Source organism: Eubalaena glacialis, chromosome 16, assembly GCF_028564815.1.
Source record: "Eubalaena glacialis isolate mEubGla1 chromosome 16, mEubGla1.1.hap2.+ XY, whole genome shotgun sequence".
NCBI lineage: Eukaryota > Metazoa > Chordata > Mammalia > Artiodactyla > Balaenidae > Eubalaena > Eubalaena glacialis.
The window spans coordinates 81,706,777-81,726,837 of NC_083731.1; the positions used below are offsets into that span (position 1 = coordinate 81,706,777).

Here is a 20,061-nt window from a genome sequence, read left to right on the forward strand (position 1 = left end):
CGGAAATTCCAAACCTCTTAGCGGTGGATGATGTAGTTGGTAACAAATCATAAATACAATTTCTGAAATACCCTTCCACTTCAGTGACAACTTTGGTCTCCTCAACACTCTTTTTTTTTGGAATGCCTAAATTTTTATTTGTGAGAAAATCGTGAAATGTCATGGAAAGACTAAATGAGGGTCATCAGCTGGGAAAAAAAGGTGGCATCACCTGATCCTGCTTCCAAAAGCAGAAGTGTCTGTGATCATGATCTGTTTCACTGCTGAGGTGCAATTAATAGCAAAGACACAGCACCCTTTAAAGATTCTGAGAAGTTCAAAGGCAAACCCTTAAAGATATTAGTCAATAAATTCTGAGACTATTTAATGAAAAGGAATAGACATGACAAAAACCTTGTCTCTTTTTTTTTTAGTAAATGTGTGTTGATCTAGAAGCCAAATATGCTTACCTTTCGCAGATGAGGAAATACTGAAATTATTCACCAAAGACAGTACAAAGGAACAGATATTTAGAATGCCTACTGCCTGAAATTATGCTAAAAGCTTTACACAGGTCATCTTACTTGATCCTTACATCAACTCTATAGGCAGGTATTATCACTCCCATTCGATAGATGAAGACGCCAAGAGAAACTGCATCCAGGCTTGAGCTGGGTCAGTGGCAGAGCTGAAAGTCAGAGTTGGACCTGCCTGACTCCAAAGCCCTTGTATTTTCACTCTACTACTCTGTAAGCTTGCTAGAATCCCTTATTATAACCTTATTGAGAAGTAGCAAAATATTCTCAAATGGTTTATTTGGATAAAATATATACTTTCACATTCTTGAACTTCTTATAAAATCTTAATCATACAAGATAAAATAATCACTATGATTTTTTAGTTCTTGTTGGCTAGGACAGTAGCGAGAACACTAGAAGAAAGGCATAGTAATCATTATTTATTGTCCTTGAAAAATATTAGTATAATATTTATTTTCAAGTGATGGGCATCTATGGTTTTCCTTACTTTATTTTGATAGAAATTAAATTTGTTAGTTGTTCTGAAATTGTTTCTGATTTCTCTGACACCATTCCTCCTAGGTCCCTTCACGTAACACATTTTTCTTTGGCTGACACTGAAAAATGATGCCTCTCTTGTTTCATCAATTTTTCTCTCCATAGTTTAACCCTTGAAGAGGGTGCCCAAGCTTGAATTCTAGCCTAAGAGCAAAGATTAGGTCAGTTGCTCAGACCAGGAAGCTAAACTTTTGACATTCCATATACCTCTGGATCATTTCGAAAGTATTCAAAACAGCTGTATTTTGCATTAGACTTTTAAAACAATCCTCACCGCATTTAGCAATTGATTTATCACTAATTATGGTTAACAGTCAGAAAACTGCAATGCTTTTTACTGGTTTGAGAACAATTCAAGATGAAAGCTTATACATTTTAAAAATGCCTTGCAGTTGGTGCCTTTATACTCTTAAAGGACTGGATCTGCTAAACTTGTTTCCAGGGAAAGAATTGGTAAAGAAAACATTCTTCATTCTGAGGACATGATTCTTCCTTGCTGGCACAGACAGCCAGAGTAGTCAGTGGCCAGTAAGGACAAAAATAGAGCTCAATAGAGCTTGTCCAGCTCCGTGGCCTTGCCTTGACATAAGTGGATTGGTCAGCAATCATATCCTTTTAGGGAAGGTAAGCAGTTACTTGAAGCATCATTTCCCACAAGTTTATCGTTAAATTAGGAGGAGCCTACCTGCCATAGGATATGATAAACTTCGAATTTGAGCCTCCATTTTAACTGTACGACTAGCAGAAAGCCCTTTCTTTGTCTGGGAAATAGAATGTGCTTGGTTAAATGTGAGCTGAAGTATGTGGATCCCACCACATGCCAGGCTGGGTACCAGGCTTTATTACAGATGCCAGCCCCACTTAGGGAACATAGTGTCCATCCCAGGAGGGAAAAGCCTGCCTCTCAGCTGGAACGTGCCCCTGAGCTACCGAAATGATGCTCCTCCTTGCAATCCCAGGTTTTCAAAAACATGACTCATAATGGAAAGCATCTTATTACCATGATTATCATTCAGATAAACAGATCTGCATCTGCCTGTTGATACTTGAATTCAGCTACTCCAGGTGTCAAGAACCAACTGAAAGCAGAGCCAAGAGCTCTTGTATGTTAAATCTAGTTTCAAGTTCTGAGGATTTCATCAAACAGCACAAAGATGCCGGGGCCCTCGGGCTCTGATCGCAGGTTGCGGCAGGCAAGCTTTGACGTCAACCCATGAGAGCAATTTCACATTGAAAATAATAAAATGCTTAGCCTGTTTTACCCAGGTACCAGAGAACAGGCTCAGACCTTGAATGTTTCTGTGATTTTTTTTTAAAGTTCACCTTTGGACTACACACACACACAGAGTCTCTGTGTGGTCAAAGTCAGATCTTTGCCATTTAGAAAGAACTTGGTGGCTTTGGCCGTGGGCTTAGACAGGAAGGGTGTGGTGACTTTTGCCAAAGTTAAGCTGCTGTACTTTGAATAAATTGATTAAAAATAAAGTTTACAGCTTTCTAATTAAAGAACTCATTATTTAGCAGATAGTAAGAAACTGTGTTGTTAGTCAAGGAAAAGGCTGAGCGGATCGTTTTCACCGAGCCCGGGCCGTACCTCTCCATCCTCCAGCTCCACATCTAGGAAATCGAAGTCTCTGAAGACCCGGAACTGCTGCTCACTGTTGGTGTCATCCATGTTCTCCTGCTCCCGGGTGCCGTCCTCGGAGGACACGAGGCTCGTCTGGTGCTCCAGCAGATCCAAGTCCCCACACGACGAGAAAATCACCTACGAACCAAGAGTCCTCTCCTGAGAAACCGCTCTCCCTTCTGTGTTTGTGCTACAAACAGTGTAACTGGCTCCTCAGAGCACTGTATTTCCAGTACACACCTAATTCCTTAAGTGGGTATTTTTAGAATGTTCTTTTATTATTTATGTTGGACAGGTGCCTTCAGATTCAACTCATTGCAAAGATGCAAGTTCACACGCTAGGAAAGTGTTCAAGAGTCAAATCGCTGCTTCTTAATGAAAAGTGTATCCTACGTGCATGTGTGTGTGACAACTGAGTGTGTGTTCACAGACAGTCTACAGCAGCCAAGAAATTTTCCACTGTTTCTGCACTGAGCGAGGTTAGAAACTGTACAGATTCACACACACATACACGTCACATACATATTATCACGTAAGATTTTAAGGACTACTGATGCCAAGATATGTTATGGTAGAACGAACTGTGAGAGCAAAGGATTTAACCCTCTTAGAGATAAACCAGGAACTGGTAGGGAAAAAGAAACATAAGTCAGGAAGTACAGTACTCGTTCATGGGAATTACAGAGGAGAAGCTGAGCAGCCGTGCTCATAATTCATAGTTAAAAGTCCTGTCCTGTTGATTCAAACAAAACTTTTTTTTTCTATTAAAATTTTAGTATGTTAACATTTTAAAATTAACTTCTATGTTTAGGTTCATTTCACTTGGGCCATTTTAATATAACTTTGTAGAAATAACAGACTTCAAATAAATCTAAATGTTTTGCTCTCCAGCCTCTCCTGAACATAGACTGATATTAAATAAAATGAACAGTATTCTTTATTTAACCGTTATAACGTCTTGGTCTTCCTTGAAAGTAAGCAAGTCATTTATAAGAATTTAAATATCACAAATATCTCTCAAAAGGAAAAAAAAGAAAGGGGAATGGATTTTATTTTTTTAAATTATTTTTTAAAAATTTCTTTCTTTCTTTCTTTTTTTATTTTTGGCTGCGTTGGGTCTTTGTTGCTGTGCGCGGGCTCCTCCTCTAGTTGCGGCGAGCGGGGGCTACTCTTCGTTGCGGTGCACGGGCTTCTCATTGCAGTGGCTTCTCTTGTTGCGGAGCACGGGCTCTAGGCGCGTAGGCTTCAGTAGTTGTGGCTCGTGGGCTCTAGAGCGCAGGCTCAGTAGTTGCGGCGCATGGGCTTAGTTGCTCCGCGGCACGTGGGATCTTCCCGGACCAGGGCTCGAACCTGTGTCCTCTGCATTGGCAGGTGGATTCTCAACCACTGTGCCACCAGGGAAGCCCGGGAACGGATTTTAAACATTCTTTTTTTTCTCCAGTGTTTAAGAGCAGTCATAGGATTTGCACTAGGTTTTCATAAAATGGTACAAGACACGCAGTCTGTACAGGGATTGCAAATGGGTATATGAGATAAATAGCACTGAGGACCAGCCAACCAGTCAGTGAGAGATGAGAGACTAAAATTCTGATTTCCTCAGCCGAAGCCTCCCTTTCCTTGTTAGTGCCACTTTTCTTATTTGTAACATAGTAAACATTTCTAGCTAGAAAGGCCTGGCACCGCAGCAGGCGGTTTGGATCTGAAGGAGACAGTGTAACCACACGGGTGGTAAGAAACGGACCTCTCTGGCTGTGCCACTGCAGAGGTAAAGGGCTCTCATTCCTCTCCCTTTCAGTCTGGGGGGCTCAATCTGCCCCACACTATCTCCTTGTCCCTCTGCCCTCAATGATGTCACAGGAGCAGCAGCAAACCCACTGATCAATAACTCAGAAGGTGACTTCAACGGAGGCCACCCTTCTGGCTGGGGCACATTCCCAGATGATTACAAGTATCAACTTGCACTATAGCACGAATCTATGAGTCTCATGTTTCACCTGCTCATGAACTACATTAGTATATACATTTTGGAATTTTAAAAGTAGTTCCACAGAGACACTGTTTGCTACTTCTTACTTGGGAAATCACTTAGTTTGCTATTTTCTTTTCTGGTTACTAATAAAGATGCTGTGATATAGATGAAATAAAAATACCCAGTAAAACCAAACCCTGAGATTTTTATTGCTTTTGCTACAATACTCTCACACACACAACTTGAATTTTCTAAATTTTATAAAAGCTTCAGAAGCTAACTTCTAATACTTCAATTATTCATTTATTTCAAAGCCCAATGGCATTTTTGTGCAACTGTAACATCAGTAGACGTTTCTGTTTGCTGGTTTGTGTTTTTTTTTTTTGGCCGCACTTCACACGGGATCTTACTTCCCTGACCAGGGCTTGAACCCATGCCCCCTGAAGTGGAAGCATGGGAGTCTTAACCACTGGACCACCAGGGAAGTCCCTCAGTGGAAGTTTATATGAGAAAAAACATGATAATATATCACTATTTTCACCTTTATTGTACATGAGTAAAATAGTGACATCACGGTAAGAGATGTGTGTACAGAGAGTAAAATTACACCCAAAAGGAATGTGTATCATATATGGTGGTGCAGAAGACAGTCACATATACATATTTTAAGAAAGTCTGGGCATATTTATTAAAAAGATCCAAGATATTAAAAAAATTAAAATAACTGAGTTTTTATTTACCAACTGGAGCAAATAGCCAATAACATCTTTCATTGTTTCTGAACTGAGATTGAAAATCATACTATGGAGAGAAATAATCTAAGGGTTTGATCTAGATGATGGATATCATACTTGTAATTCATAGTTGAAACCTCCAAACTACATGACCAAAGGCAAAAACCAACCAAAGGTAAAAAGGTTATGACACCAAAATAAATGTGATATAGGACAGAACTTACCGATGGATTTTTGCTTAATCCTACTTCTTGGCCACACAGAGAAAGGACGTGTACCAACTTCTCTTTCGTCCTCTTCTGGAAAAGAAACACACAGGCAGGTTTTAATCATGGGGTCCTGTGATCAAATCTACTCCAATACTGTAGTCATCAGCCACAAAGGGCTAACCCACCTGAAATGTGGCCAGTGAGAATGGAGATATAAAATACATGAAGAGTTGGTATGAAAAGAGAATGTAAAATATCTCACCAAAATAATTGTAAAATATTGATTATATGTTGAAAATATAATATTTTAGATATATTAGGTTAACTAAAATGTGTTATTAAAATTAATTTTACCTGTTTTTTTTTTCTTTTTTTCAGAAGGTGACTATTAGAAAATTTAAAATGAGGCTCACATTATGTTTCTACTGGACAGTGCTGATCTAAGTTTTCCCAAGGGAGGGGATGTGAAAGTCAACCCCTTGGTTCTTTAGCAGATATTCATTACTCCCCTTGATAATCTTTCTTGTGTGCTACAACTTTCAATCATTAGCAAGCCTTTCCTTACACCTAAATTAAATCTATTATACTACAACACAATTCTCTTTTCCTCAAATGGGAGGATAAATTTACTTTCTGCAGAATTAAATTCGATTATTTGCAAGGCATATTAAATCTTTCTCAATTTATTCTTCCTATAGTTAAATGGATAGAATTCCTTTTGCTTTTCTTCATAAACCTTACTTTTCAGTTCCTTAAGCATGGGGATTCTTCTACAAACCATCACATTTCCCAATGACATAGACAAACTAGGTCTCAGAAGGACTGGTGAGTTGAGAATGAAAAGGATGAGTAACCAGAGCCTAAAAAACGTTAATGTGCCTCAGAATTGCTCTTAAAGCAATCGTCCTCCTCTCCTGAAAATGATTTTTTTCCCTTTTAATCTGATTTAATATGGAGACTGCAAGGAGGCCAATATCACTCATAGATTTTCCTTCTTAATGGAACTCAGTTCCCTGCATCCTTCTTTTCAAATTATAGACGGGACACTCAATATGGTGTCATTTCAAGGTCAAAGACAGGAGGACCTTGATGTTGAAGAATGGCAAGAGATTCACTAACCTATTTCCCTAAGTTTTAGTGGGCATTTTACAATTCTGGGAAGGAATGAATGTAGAGGAGCATGGAATTGGGCTGTACATTTGTCTTCTCTTTTCCAAATTCCCAAGAAAGTAGAGCGGGCTCTCTATTCAAGCACGCAGTGAGCACTCACTGAGAACCAGCTCTGCTCCAGCAGGCGCTGGGCTCTAAGCTCCATTTCCCTAACCTTTGAGAGTAAGGATGAGTCCTGCTGGGCGTGCAAACAAAGGGTTTTTCTCTGCGCAGCACCCACTCTGCCTTCCTCCGGTAATGCAGTCCCTCTTTTTATCTTGGGACGGCTCTTCTCCCGCCAAATGGGGCTCTGCCTCTCTCGCACAGAGCCCTTTCTCCAGAATTGCTACGACACTGGGGAGGGGAGGCCTCTGTCCTGAAATCGTCAGAGCCAAAGACCATGTAAATCTGGAGCTGCCAGAGGTTGTTGGGCCTCACGTTGGAACAGTCTGCCTGAGAATGAGGTCAGCAGGGAGGAAAGCAGGCCTAAGACTTTGGGAAGAGAAGGTGGGGACAGTGAGAAGGACAGAGAGGGTCTAAGGATTGTGTGCTAGAATCCAGTTCTGCTTGAAGTTATGATATAGGAGTTAACAAATTCCCTTTCCACTTAAGGTAGTTTTTCACTGGGCTTCCGGCACATGTCACCAAAAGAGCCCCAAATAATGCATGGGTTTCACTTGACAGTAAGTCCAATGACATCAACGCTGTGATGCAGTCACCCAGAAAGTGAATACAGATAACAGAACTGCAGAGAAATCTGGCCGCCCACCCTGCTCTGCAGGGTCAGGTGTGCATGGAGCCCACTGACTGGAGGGCAGGCTCGCAGCACTGCAGCCAGAATGGTCACTGGGGTGTGGCCCTGTTATGCAGGATTGGTTAGGAGAACTCAGGATGTATTACTTGGAGAAAAGAGGACTGATTTGGGTGAGTGGCAGAGGGGGGAGGGTTTCTTTAAGTGTTTGAAGGGCTGCCATTTGAAAGACAGATCCAATTGCATTTTCTAAGCCTTAAGAGAACTAGGACCAATGAAAAGAAGCAATAGAGTGTCAGACTTCAACTCAATGTAATGAACTGTTCAAAGATAAAATGGGTTCCCTCGGGATACAGAATACCGTGAGATCCTCATCACTGAAGTGTCGATGCCCAGACAGGAAATATTGGGATGGTGGAGGCAGGAATCCCATATCACAGTTGGGTTCAATAGGTCCCCTAAGCTCCCTTCCAATCCTGGGAGTCGAGGACTCTTTACCTGAGAATACTGGGGCCTTTTCCAGCTTACAGGAACAAGGACATTGGAGTTGGAGCCTGATGAGGTGGAGGACGCACTCCGGGTGACGGCCATGGCCCTGGGCTTCCCATCACGCCCGGAAGAGTTCTGCAGTTCATCATATCGCCTCCCGATGATGGGCGTCTTGAGAAAAAAGAATAGAGAAGCACACGTTCTTCTATCTCATTCATACTTCTGGGGTATATGGATCGCTCTATCCCAGCAGCAACCAAGAACTGCTTATTTGATTAAAACTCAGATTAGAGAAGTTCAGTGTTACAAGGAGGCTCATTTTCCTTATGTTCAAATACATATTCCAGATCATTTTGCATCTTCAACACTTTCCCACCCTCTTTAGCAGCTGAAAACAAATCCAATTGCTTGTTCTTAAACACACTTTAGAAATGATTGTAAAGATAAGAAGGAAGACATGCAGGAAAGCAAAATAGTTTTCAGATGTTTAAGCTTGAAAGACTTTCTTTATAGTTAAAACAAGACCAAAATTCCTTCCCCTCATTCCAATCTGTAATCACCAATCTTGATACACTCTCAATTACTTAAAAATTTATTTAAATTATTTATATCTTTTCAATTATTTTAATGAATGAGGTCAGGGCCAGGTTCTTGACAACACTTCAGAAATTTCACTTCCTGAGAGTCCTGTAGTGTGGTGGCTGGGTAGGCAGCACCTCCCAAACTTTAGCCCCAGGGAGGTATCTGCAGAAACCTGTTCGTAGGCCTACATTCAGAGATGGCAGACGCTGGCTGGTAATTCTCCACCTGCCTCTCAAGGCACATCTTTCTGGAGCAGCTGCGTCTCCGGGGCATGCAGCTGATTGGCTACAGGTTTTCTCTACCTCTTTGGGACAGAGTAAACAAGTCAAAGAGTAAGCTTCCCCCACCTCCAGCAATGTAAAAAAAATGTTAAAAATTGAAAAATACTGAGTTGATACCTTAATATCATATACATACTAAATATCACAATGGTGGCACAACAGCATCTCTACCTGAGTATTGAAATGATGAACGGTCAATGAGACTACTGTGTGAAAAAAACCAATCTAGCCACAACCTAATTAATAGAGTAAGTTCCATGTAAGCAGATCTAGTTTATTCCTTTAGTGAATGAATCCATTCAGCCGTGTTGAAGAATATTCATGAAGTACCTAACATGCATCAGACACTGTACAGACCCTGCTTACAAAGTGGACAGGCCATTGTTTCTGCTCTGGGGGGCTTATGGGTCATGGGGTAAAGGAGACAGGAAAGCAAATGTATTTTTACATCTTAGACTAAAATAGTTAAGTACAGGCCTCCCAAAAGTTTGTTCATGGACCAGCAGGTAAACCTGACTATTTTCTGTCTTCTTCTCTTCCTAACTCCTTAGTTCATAAGTCTCTTCCCTCCGCACACGCATCTCCCTCAAGGCAAGAATTTAAATAGTTATACTGGTTTAAAAAGCAGTGTGGCTTGGGGAAGTGACCATAAAGGCAGATTCTGTATTCCTGTAAATCTCAGACATCCGCTGGTTTGGCTGCAGTTCAGGAAACAAGGTTGCAGATACAAGATAGGACGTGACAGCTGTCAGATAAAGAATGAGTGAAGGTCATGGTTTAAAATGCTTAAGATCATTCCATTTTAAAGTTATCTTTTTTGGGGAAATCATTTTTATATAACTGAGGCTAGCTTCTATTTTTAAAAGCTGCCAGAGAAGAGCCCCAGTGAATAGGACAATGCGTTGAACCTAATTTAGGCCTTAGGAGCTTTCACTTGATATAACTGTAAAATAAGTCTCCCCTTCTCCAGGCAACTAGTTCTGACCTTTGCCACTATGTATTCATGCTAAAGTTTACAGAAACAGTTAACATACCTCTGAAATATCAAAGTGAAAGTCCAGGGTTTTCCCAGGTAATTCCTTAGACGCACTGGTCCATACTCGATGTATTTCTATCTTTGAAAGGTCACTGTGTTGGTAGGAAGGTAAAACTAGGCTGGCAGATCGAGAAACTACTAGCTTCAAGATATTCAAAGCTTCTCTCCAGTGGACGCTCTGAAGGAAATAAAACAGTCAATGGATTAAAATAATTAAAAAAAAAAACAACACTAATATGCCGCTAGCCACCGAAACTTCTAATGACCGGTCAGAACTCATTGATTTAAAACAGTGCAGGAAATTCTGTGATAAGTAAAAGGCAAATGACATAAAAAGATAATTTATGCATAAGATGAGCTACATTTAGGAAACAAGAATAAAAAAAGACCTGTGTTGTCCACATTCAAATAAGTAAAAGTTTAAAATAACAAGGTACCGTTTTTGCTAATGAGGTATTTCTTCAGTTTGAAAAACAAAACAAAACAGAAAACAAACAACTGCCCCCCCTCCCCTGCAGCAACCCTCATTGCATTTTATGCTACTGTCTACTCACTCTTTCTCAAGATTCGCCCCACCTCCAGTTTCCAAGCTTCCTTGGTCCTTCTCCTACTTCTCTGCTGCACCTGCTCCCGGGCATCTGATCTCTGCCCTCAGCCCTCTTCTCTTCTTCGCCACATCTTCCTCATGACCTAACCCAGGAATCTGGGAGCCATTCTTACCTCCCCTCTTTCCCTCCCTCCTGAGAACTTGATCCACCCCCTCTCCATTCTTGTTGGCACTGGCTCAGCTGAATCCTCTCTGGCCTCTGCCTGGACTATTTCAATGGCCTCTTAACTGGTTTCCCCAGTTGCAGCCTCTCCTTGGGTCCATCATCAAACCCACTCCAGCTACAGTGATCTTTCTAGAATCTTCAGCTCAAGCCACTTCCCTGCTTAAACTCCTTCAAGGGCTCCCTCTGGTGGACAAGGTGGAGTCCACACTCCTTGAGCGAGGCCTGCAGGGGTAATCTCCCGCAGGCAACTCCTGGAGTTGCCCAAACCAGCCAAGGTCTCCTGGCCTCTGTGCCTTTCCTCATGTTATTCCCTCATCCTGGAATGCCCTTCCTCTCCTTATTGCCTTATCAAACTCCTACTCTTCCTGTAAGTCTCATTTGTTTCACCTTCTTTGTATCCCTGACAACCCCAGGCCGACTGAGGTACTTCTCCCACAAAAATATTGAACACAGATAAACTAGCATGATAAAAGTTATTATCTGCCTAGGCCTTGGAATAAAGTGCATGAAATAAAACACATTTCCTTCACTGTTAAATTCTGCACACGGGAGGTCATGGTTTGAATATGAAATTATCTTGAATCACCATTCAAGATAAGATCTTGAGTACCAGGGATGGCCCACAGGCCTAAGAATAGGTAGCCTAATAAAACAATCACTTTTTTTTTAAACTAGGGGCACATGATTAGTAGAAAGATGTGAACTGACCCTCTGTCTCTCATGAGTGTAAAGTGAGAAAGTGGTAATGAATGCCTACCACATGGTACAACTATTACTGGAGCAACGCCACTCGAAAAAAAGAAAAGCTTGAAAATCATTTTTAGCATTAAGTAATTTTCCGCAAGTAATGTGACTGGTGAAGTGAGGATGGAAAAAAAAAATGTCTAAAATTGTATGGCTTAGTCAATGAGCTTAACCAGAGAAAAACCTAGCATTTGCCCTTGAACTCTGAAACTTACCAAGTACACTCCATTTGTTTGTTGGAGTATCAAGTACATTTATGCCACTTTCTTAACCTTAATTCCTTCAACTCTAAAGGGACAATGTGAACCTCTGAATTAACTGTTCGCATTTGAAACGCCTGGCCTAGAACCAGGCACAAGCAAGTTGCTTCTTCCTTCTCCATTGAAATAGGACCCCTCAAATGAGACCCTGCCCCTGCCCTCCCAGCCAGGAGTGTGCTTTCAATACCCAGCCTAGAAGCCCAAGAGGCAGAGAGGTGTCCTCCGAAGGCTCAGGAACGCACTGTGGCCTGGTCCTGCCTTTTTCCTCAGGATTCCACTCAGGGTGTGGTCGGTCACCGTCTCAGCCGCTCTCAGCACGTTATGGATATCAATGAATGAACATGCAGCCTGGCACCCATACAGCTCTGTGGCCAAGTACAAAGAAAGCTCCATGCAAAGCCTCAGTCTTTCTGGAATGACTTTCGGGAAACATCTTGGTTCAAATACTCACTTGCACGTATTTTTCAATGGTTTTCAGAACTTCCACATTGAACTGCTTTACCGGAACGACAGAAAGGTCCATGTAGCTGAGCAGACTGTAGATCACCTGCAGGAGGGGCTGCTGCATGCTGGGGAGGCCCTTCTCCAGCAGCTGTGGGGAAAAGCACAGAGTGAGTCAGTTTGACACCAGATTTTCACACAGAAGCACCAGGGTTTCCTAGTACCTTTATGATTGCACATTTCCTTAGGAGGGAAAAGAAAATCCTAACTACTGAAGAAATGGAGAAATTATCAAAGGCAACGCAGGTAAGTCTGAGTATATAAATATAATATTACACAATGGAATGCAACAAAATACACCTCAAAAGGAAAGCATCAAACACCACTAATGACTGAAAAATATAAATGAAAACGAAAGATACATTTATCAGTTATCGAATTGGCAAAGATTAGAAATTGATGATAGTATTGGTGAGGATATAAGAAGAGTATTCTTACACATCAGTGGAAGTGTAAATTGGATAATTTGGCAATTGAGATCAACAGTACTAAAAGGGTTCATATCTTTTGAAATACTAATTACACTTTTAGGAACTTTTCCAAACCTAGAGATAAATACTAAGATTTAAGTAAGAGATTTCACCAAGGCATTATTTATAATGGTAAAAAAAAAAAAAAAAAAACCCACACAAAACAAGAAAGCTCTGTAAGCAATTTAAATGTCAAACACTAGGGAAATGGATACATAAATTATGGTAAATTGTATGATGAAATATCATGTAGTCAATAGAATGACATTTTTAAAGATAGTAAAGGATATCAGATAATATTAAGTGAAAGAGGAAGGATATATAATTTCTATATAATAGATGATGCCAACATTGATGTGAATGGGTGTGTGTTATATAGAAATAATGCTGGAAGTAAACCCAACAAAATGTTGATAGTGTTTCTCCCTAGATAATATAATTATTTTTGAACACATACTGCTTTTATAATCAGGGGGGAAAAAAATCAATGACATTTTCAAAAAGGAAAGCAAAATAATGAGAAAACTGATGTGACAGACATAATGAAAAAGGTTACTGTTCAAAATTAAAAATTAATAGAAATGAGTCAAATAAATGCTGAAATTCCACATCAAAAGTGGCCCAGGGCTTCCCTGGTGGTGCAATGGTTAAGAATCCGCCTGCCAATGCAGGGGACACGGGTTCAAGCCCTGGTCCGGGAAGATCTCACATGCCGCGGAGCAACTAAGCCCGTGCACCACAACTACTGAGCCTGCATGCCACAACTACTGAAGCCCGCGCGCCTAGAGCCCGTGCTCTGCAACGAGAGAAGCCACTGCAATGAGAAACCCGCACACCGCAACGAAGAGTAGCCCCCACTCGCCACAACTGGAGGAAGCCCGCATGCAGCAACTAAGACCCAACGCAGCCAAAAATACAATAAAAAAAAAAAAAAAAAAAAAGTGGCCCAAAGAAATAACTGAACAGTTAACAGATGAGGAAATATACAATTCCACAAATCTATTGTATGAGAAAAGGAATATCTTCACTAGAAAGGAAATACATAAAGAGATTAACTTTAAAGTACCAATAAAAATATTCAACTGAAAACATGTATAAATGGAATGATAGAATTTAGTGGGGATATGGGATAACCTGAATATTTATACATTGTTTGTAGTATTGTAAATTGGGAAAATCTCTGTGAAGACCAATTTCCCAAATGCATACATTTTCCCAAATGTATCCATGAGCTTTACCTGGATAGATTTTTTGGGAAATGTCACCAGGAAAAATGAGCTAAATATAATCTGATAAAAAGTCTGCATCAAAGGACTATTTTTAAAAAAATTATGAATACAAGCAACAAAAGGTAGATGGTTAACGATATAATTCCACAGTTATTGAAAGTGACAAGATGTGAGCTATGTCAACACATACACACATACAAAGTTAGTGTGAAGTAAGCACAGCAGGTTCAATGGAAACAGTGACCACAGCTGCCTAAAATTATATGTAGGTACCTGGCCAACACCTGAAAGAACATGGGACTAACTGAAATAGCAGTTAATTTATATCATATGTAGTGAGTAGGTAAGTTTATAATAAAATTTTTGGTGACATTTGTTGATAAGGGCAGCATAGAACAAATTAGGATATCCATTTTAATTTATTTTTTTATTGTGGTAAAATACATATAATATAAAATTTACCATTTTAACTATTTCTAGGTGTACAATTTAGTGGCATTAAGTACGCCCACATTGTTGCGCAACCATGACCACTATTTATTTCCAGGACTTGTTCATCATCCCAAACTGAAACTCTGTAACTGTAAAACAATGGCTATAAATTTGCCTCTTCTATGTTCCTCATATAAGTGGAATCATGTATTTGTCCTCTTGTGTCTGGCTGATTTCACCTAGCATAAAATTTTCAAGGTTCATCTATGTTGTAGCATGTGTCAGTACTTCATTCCTTTTTAAGCCTGAATAATGTTCCATCGTATGTACAGACCACAGCCCATTTGTATTTTTGAAACTTTTATGTCTAGTGAACCAAACAAATTTTGCCTCCTTGCTCTCTCCCACTTCACCTTGTTTTACAACAGGCTTTGGCTGCCTTGGTAAGCAGGGTGTTTGCATTGTTTATCCCGGTACTTCTTGTGTGCTAAGGTATGTGTGTGCTGGATTAGTAACTCTTGCAGGGACAGATGTGACCAAGGTGATTGTCAAAAGCAGTAGGGTGGCACTTAAGAGAGGTTCTTTAAATGCCAGGGATGGGGGTGTGAAAAGAGCAAAATAATCCTCGGCTATTGACAGTGCGAATACAGCCCAATATTGCTGATCTGTGTTGCAAATCAAAATCTTGCAGGGTCAACTATATATGCTGGTGGATGAAGCAGCTATCTTTTTCTAGGTAGAGGCTTTCAGTCTTATGGAGCCTTTCCGAAAATGATTGATTGATTCTTAACCTATCTGCACTCTGAATTGGTGATATAATACAAGAAAAATTAGAATGGACTGTCTTCATCACTACTGAAAAGGCCCCAGCAAGAGGCATGAACGCAGATCCAGAAAGGAAAAGCAAATGCTGAAAATGCTAAAACAAGGTAATACTATCAATCACTTGCCTCATAGATTTCATGACCTTTTATAGTAAACTAGTTGGGGTCTGGGGGTGCTAAAGAATACATTCCATCACTTGCCAAAAGTGGTATGTATTTCTAGCATCAGCGTACACAGAAGTCAGAGTAGGAGTTTGCAATGAATGTGCTAGGAACACACTGGTATGAGGACAAAAATCCCATCCCAGTTTTAAAAACAGACACAAAAGATGAAGATAAAAAGTTTTTTTCAAAAATATATGCTTTGTTAATGAGTTCAGAGCAAACAACCATTAAACATACAAGCCACACAATAACTCCTTAAATAAGATTTGAACACCCAGAATAATGCAGATAAAATCTCCTCATCTCTGCCATTTCTGACAGGTATTAGTGTAGTAAAAAGGAGTTTAAGCTTCAGAGGCAGCTATACCTCATTTCACCTTAAACTTGTGGCAGATTACTTAACCCGGCTGAGCCTTGGATTCTTTGTTAAAATAAAGTATCCTACATCACTGGGTTGTTATGAGGATTTTAAATGATTCCATACAGCATCTATGCCAGTAGATAATAGGCGATCAATAAGTTAAGGCTATTGTTATCAGTTTTACATACATATTTTACCCATAGAAACTATAACAGATTTTATCCTTAATTGAAGAGCTTACCTCTGCCAGGTAGGTAACCATATTCAAGGTAATGTCAGCATATGCTTCATGAAGGTATCGACAGACCACGTTGACCCACGTGGTACAGTCCCTCGTGTAGCTGTGTGTTTTATAAAGAGTCATGACATGTGCAAGATTGGAAAGTTTGGGGTTCTTCTCTTCCAAACAAACCTTTTACAAGAAGAAAATCAATTAGGGATAAAACAGCCTGATGAATAGGAAGAAATGTCAGCAATTTTGCTATAAGCCCCAGCAGCCTGGAAAATTGATCGATACATTTTTTGGGTAGCTGCAGAGGCGCTTAGTAATTTAATTTTCACAATTTTTTCCACTTGTTTTCTCAGTAATGAAATGACAATGCAAATCAGCCACCCAGAGATGTGAATTACCAGTGATATCAGTTATTATTTTCAGGTTTATGAAACTCATCGCCCTGTCTGAGCCTGGTAAACTCTGTCCACCATTAGGCCTTGGATCTGCCTGAGGGTGAAACCATAAGGCATACCTGAGCAATCCTTTCGGCTATATCCTTACAGAACTGGCTGGGGTTTTCAAAATGCTGTATCAGCTGGGGCAGAAGACACAAGACATTCAGTGGAAACCCTGGATTAGAGAAGATACAATGGAGACAAGTGAATATGGTGCATTTGAACCATTAATAGCAGGAAGGCATATTACAGATTTTATTCTGAGGTGATGTAAAAGCAGCCTTTTGAAGCAGTTTTGATCTGAACTAACATAAATCCAGGAAAAATGTACCACTGCAATGGCACCATTTCAAAGGAGGCACTGAAGTACATTTGTAATTTGCAGGTTCAGCGGCTGTTTTGCTACGGACTGTTACAAATAAGAATGATTGGCACAGATTTTTAAAAGCAGATTAAAATGAACTGAAGCACTAGTTTGAATTTTTATCAAAAAATGTATTTTAAGGAAAACCTGCTTGAGAAGACACAGGCCAATCAATTTAAGTCTTACTCATGTAATCAGAAAGATTCTTTAAAATGATGAGGAGTAGCTTAGTTCCACTGTATTAAGCTTTGGCTTCCTGGAAAGAATTCTGGGCCACATGCCATGGTATTAAAAGTCTGGTTTGTTGTTGGCTTAATTCAAAATGATAGGGAACCAAGGGAATTTTCAAGAGGAAAAGAAAGGCTTAGAAAAATAAAAGATTTAGGAGTTAAGAAAAAAGGTTAAAAAGTCTGTACAAGAGCAATGGAATAAACCAACACTGTCTGCAATTTGATCTGGAAAGCATAAAGAAATGATTACTGTCTTATGTATTACTCCTGCCCCTTTTATGCTATTGCCTTAAAAATATCTCTTACAATATACATAATTAAGACTTATATAGAATTTTAAGACTTATATAGAATTTTAAAAGAAAGAACAAAGTATTCCCAAATAACCATTTTTAAGCAGAATCGTTAGAAGTACTAAGCCCACATTATCTTATTACACTAAACATGAGTCCCACCATGACCAGAACTGTAAGAGCGTGAGTGATGTGGGCTTTACCAATGGCCTGGGATGAGTCCACCATGGATACTCTGGACACCGGTGTCAGCAAACTGAACAGCTGCAGGGTAAGGTCAGTGGTGGTGACGGAGGTGAATCCCTTCAGGAGCAGCTGCTGCAACCCTGAGAAGTCCGCCCACTTGAGCTGTGCCTGGAGTTTCTCCAGTTTTTCTCGGTTCTCAGCTTTATCGAGTGGCATGTGAGCCAGCAGTCTGTTCAACAGCCTTAAGGCCATTAGGTATTCAAACTCAAAATCGGATTCCATCAAGGCCACCGTGACCCAAAAGATGGTGGCCAACAGGTTGGTTGGATGGTTTATGTGCGATGGGTCCGTGAGGCTGTCCTTCAAGGAAGATGAGCTTCTGGTTTTTGAGGAGAGGCCTTGTTGGGTACAGGCCTGAATTCTGTCCAGGGTGGCACTCCGAGGTGGGTCTGAGGACCGGTCGACAACACCAAACTTCTTGGGCACAGAGAAGCTCCTTTGATGCCGGCTGCGCTCTGCAGTTGCTGTGTTGCCACTGGCTGTTCCAGGGTTCACATTGAGTTGTCCTGTGCTCTTTCTGCTTGCTGTTAGTTTAGCGCTAGAGCTTAAGTCTGGTGATGAAGAGCTGGGTATAAAAGTTAAAAAGTTCAATAGGAAGCCAACACATTTCAGTGAAAGGTTAGTCCTCTCAAGATCCATCAACAAACAATGAGGGAGGGAAATCATTCTTTGGAAATATTACTTTCCATTCATTTTTCCATATTCTTAAACTGAAAGAATATGTTTCCTTATTCTTAAACATAAAGCTATGAAAAACAAAACTTAATCAGAACAACCCTCACCAACAAAACCAAATACTGATTTCCACTTATCAAAAAGTTAAAGAAATAAGTAGTTGTCTGTAAAGTTTACTGATCTTTCATTTATTTTTTGTTTGAATTTGGGTAAGAGTGATTACAAAATAAAATGTACCTGATAGGTACAAATGTTAATATTCTATTAACTGACTGACAAAAAGAACAGATAAAGAAATATCCAGGAAAAAAAAGTAAATGTGTCAAAGGAAAATTTTTGCACTTATAAACGTTTATGAAAAATGATTTCTAAATCTATTACAGGCTGAAAAGATAGAACTCTTTATGAACATTCTTGCTAAATTTTTACTGATTTAGATTAATCTGTAGGTTTCTATAGATAAGTATGTATGATGGTAGTAATCACACTAAAATTACGTATGCATAAAAATGTTCAACTTAAAAATGAAACAAAGCTCAACGTGATATAACATTGCCGACTGAATTTCAAGCAAGATGAGCTTAACTACACAAACAGAATGCAAAATTGTGAATGATTTGAAATGGGCTATTAAACATTGCCAGGAGCAAAAGGAATTGAAAAAGTAAAAAAAAGAAAGATCCTAAGGTAGACATTTCTTCAAGTAAAATCAACATTTATTCCAACTGCTTTTATAGTGATCGATCAGTTGTGTTTCGTATATATTCACTTAAAAAATAATACTTTGGGGCTTCCCTGGTGGCACAGTGGTTAAGAATCCACCTGCCAATGCAGGGGACATGGGTTTGATCCATGGCCTGGGAAGACCTCACATGCTGCGGAGTGACTGAGCCCATGCACCACAACTACTGAGCCCACGTGCCACAACTACTGAAGCTCGTGCACCTAGAGCCCATGCTCTGCAACAGGAGAGGCCACCTCAATGAGAAGCCCGCGCACCGCAAGGAAAAGTAGCCCCCACTCTTCACAATTAGAGAAAGCCCGCATGCAGCAGTGAAGGCCCAATGCAGCCAAAAATAAATAATAGGACTTCCCTGGTGGTGCAGTGGTTAAGAATCCTCCTGCCAATGCAGGGGACATGGATTCGAGCCCTGGTCCAGGAAGATCCCACACGCCGTGGAGCAACTAAGCCCATGCACCACAACTACTGAGCCCACATGCCACAACTACTGAAGCCCATGCACTTAGAGCCCATGCTCCACAACCAGAGAAGCCACCATGATGAGAAGCCGGCCAAAATAAAAAAATTAAAAAATTAAAAAAAATTTAAAAATAAAATACTTTGTTTCTATAGAATGTAATAAATAGGATAATTACATAAAATTTGAAAAAATACTCAAAGAAATAGGAAATGAAAAATCATTAATATTTGTATTATTTAGAAATAACATTTATTGTCTATCCTGCTGATGTTTTAAAATACTTATCTACTGTGTGCATGTGTGTGTGTGTGTGTGTGTGTGTGTGTGTGTTGTAACTTTCTTTTTTTTAACTTAAGGAAATGTCATACATACTTTCTTGGATCATACACAGACTTCCAAAACTGGATTTGTTCTTTAGACATTGCCCAAAGTCCAGGCATCTCCCAAATATTCAGTACCGCGTATTTGATTTTCAAAACGTCGTTAAAGTGATTCTCACCGAGATAATACAGTTAAGAGATCACTGTTCTTCAGGCAGTCAGACAAGTTACCCACAGCAGCTTCCAAGGTAAGGAGTGCTTCCATTACGTAACCCTGTCAAACAGGCAAAGACAACATTCTGTACTGCTTATAACTATTAGTAACTTCTTGAAGATAAATTCAATCAAAGCAAACTATTCAAATAATGGTAATATTGAAAGCTAGACAGTCATGGTTACTTTAATGTACAAAGGCTACAAA

At 39.9% G+C, this 20,061-nt stretch overlaps 1 protein-coding gene across 4 annotated transcripts in view; it reads right to left on the bottom strand.

The window, feature by feature from the left end:
• The window catches only part of FRY (FRY microtubule binding protein), a 327,509-nt gene that overhangs the window by 34,779 nt on the left and 272,669 nt on the right, over nt 1-20,061 (bottom strand). For all 4 annotated transcript variants that reach the window (XM_061171162.1, XM_061171164.1, XM_061171163.1 and 1 more), the window contains 9 exons: nt 19,820-19,914; nt 17,401-18,008; nt 16,388-16,485; nt 15,883-16,053; nt 12,111-12,251; nt 9,881-10,060; nt 7,993-8,154; nt 5,610-5,684; nt 2,650-2,820 (listed from right to left, as the gene is read on the bottom strand). In XM_061171162.1, the coding sequence (XP_061027145.1) occupies nt 2,650-2,820; nt 5,610-5,684; nt 7,993-8,154; nt 9,881-10,060; nt 12,111-12,251; nt 15,883-16,053; nt 16,388-16,485; nt 17,401-18,008; nt 19,820-19,914 (1,701 nt within the window). The remainder of the gene's footprint in view (nt 1-2,649; nt 2,821-5,609; nt 5,685-7,992; nt 8,155-9,880; nt 10,061-12,110; nt 12,252-15,882; nt 16,054-16,387; nt 16,486-17,400; nt 18,009-19,819; nt 19,915-20,061) is intronic.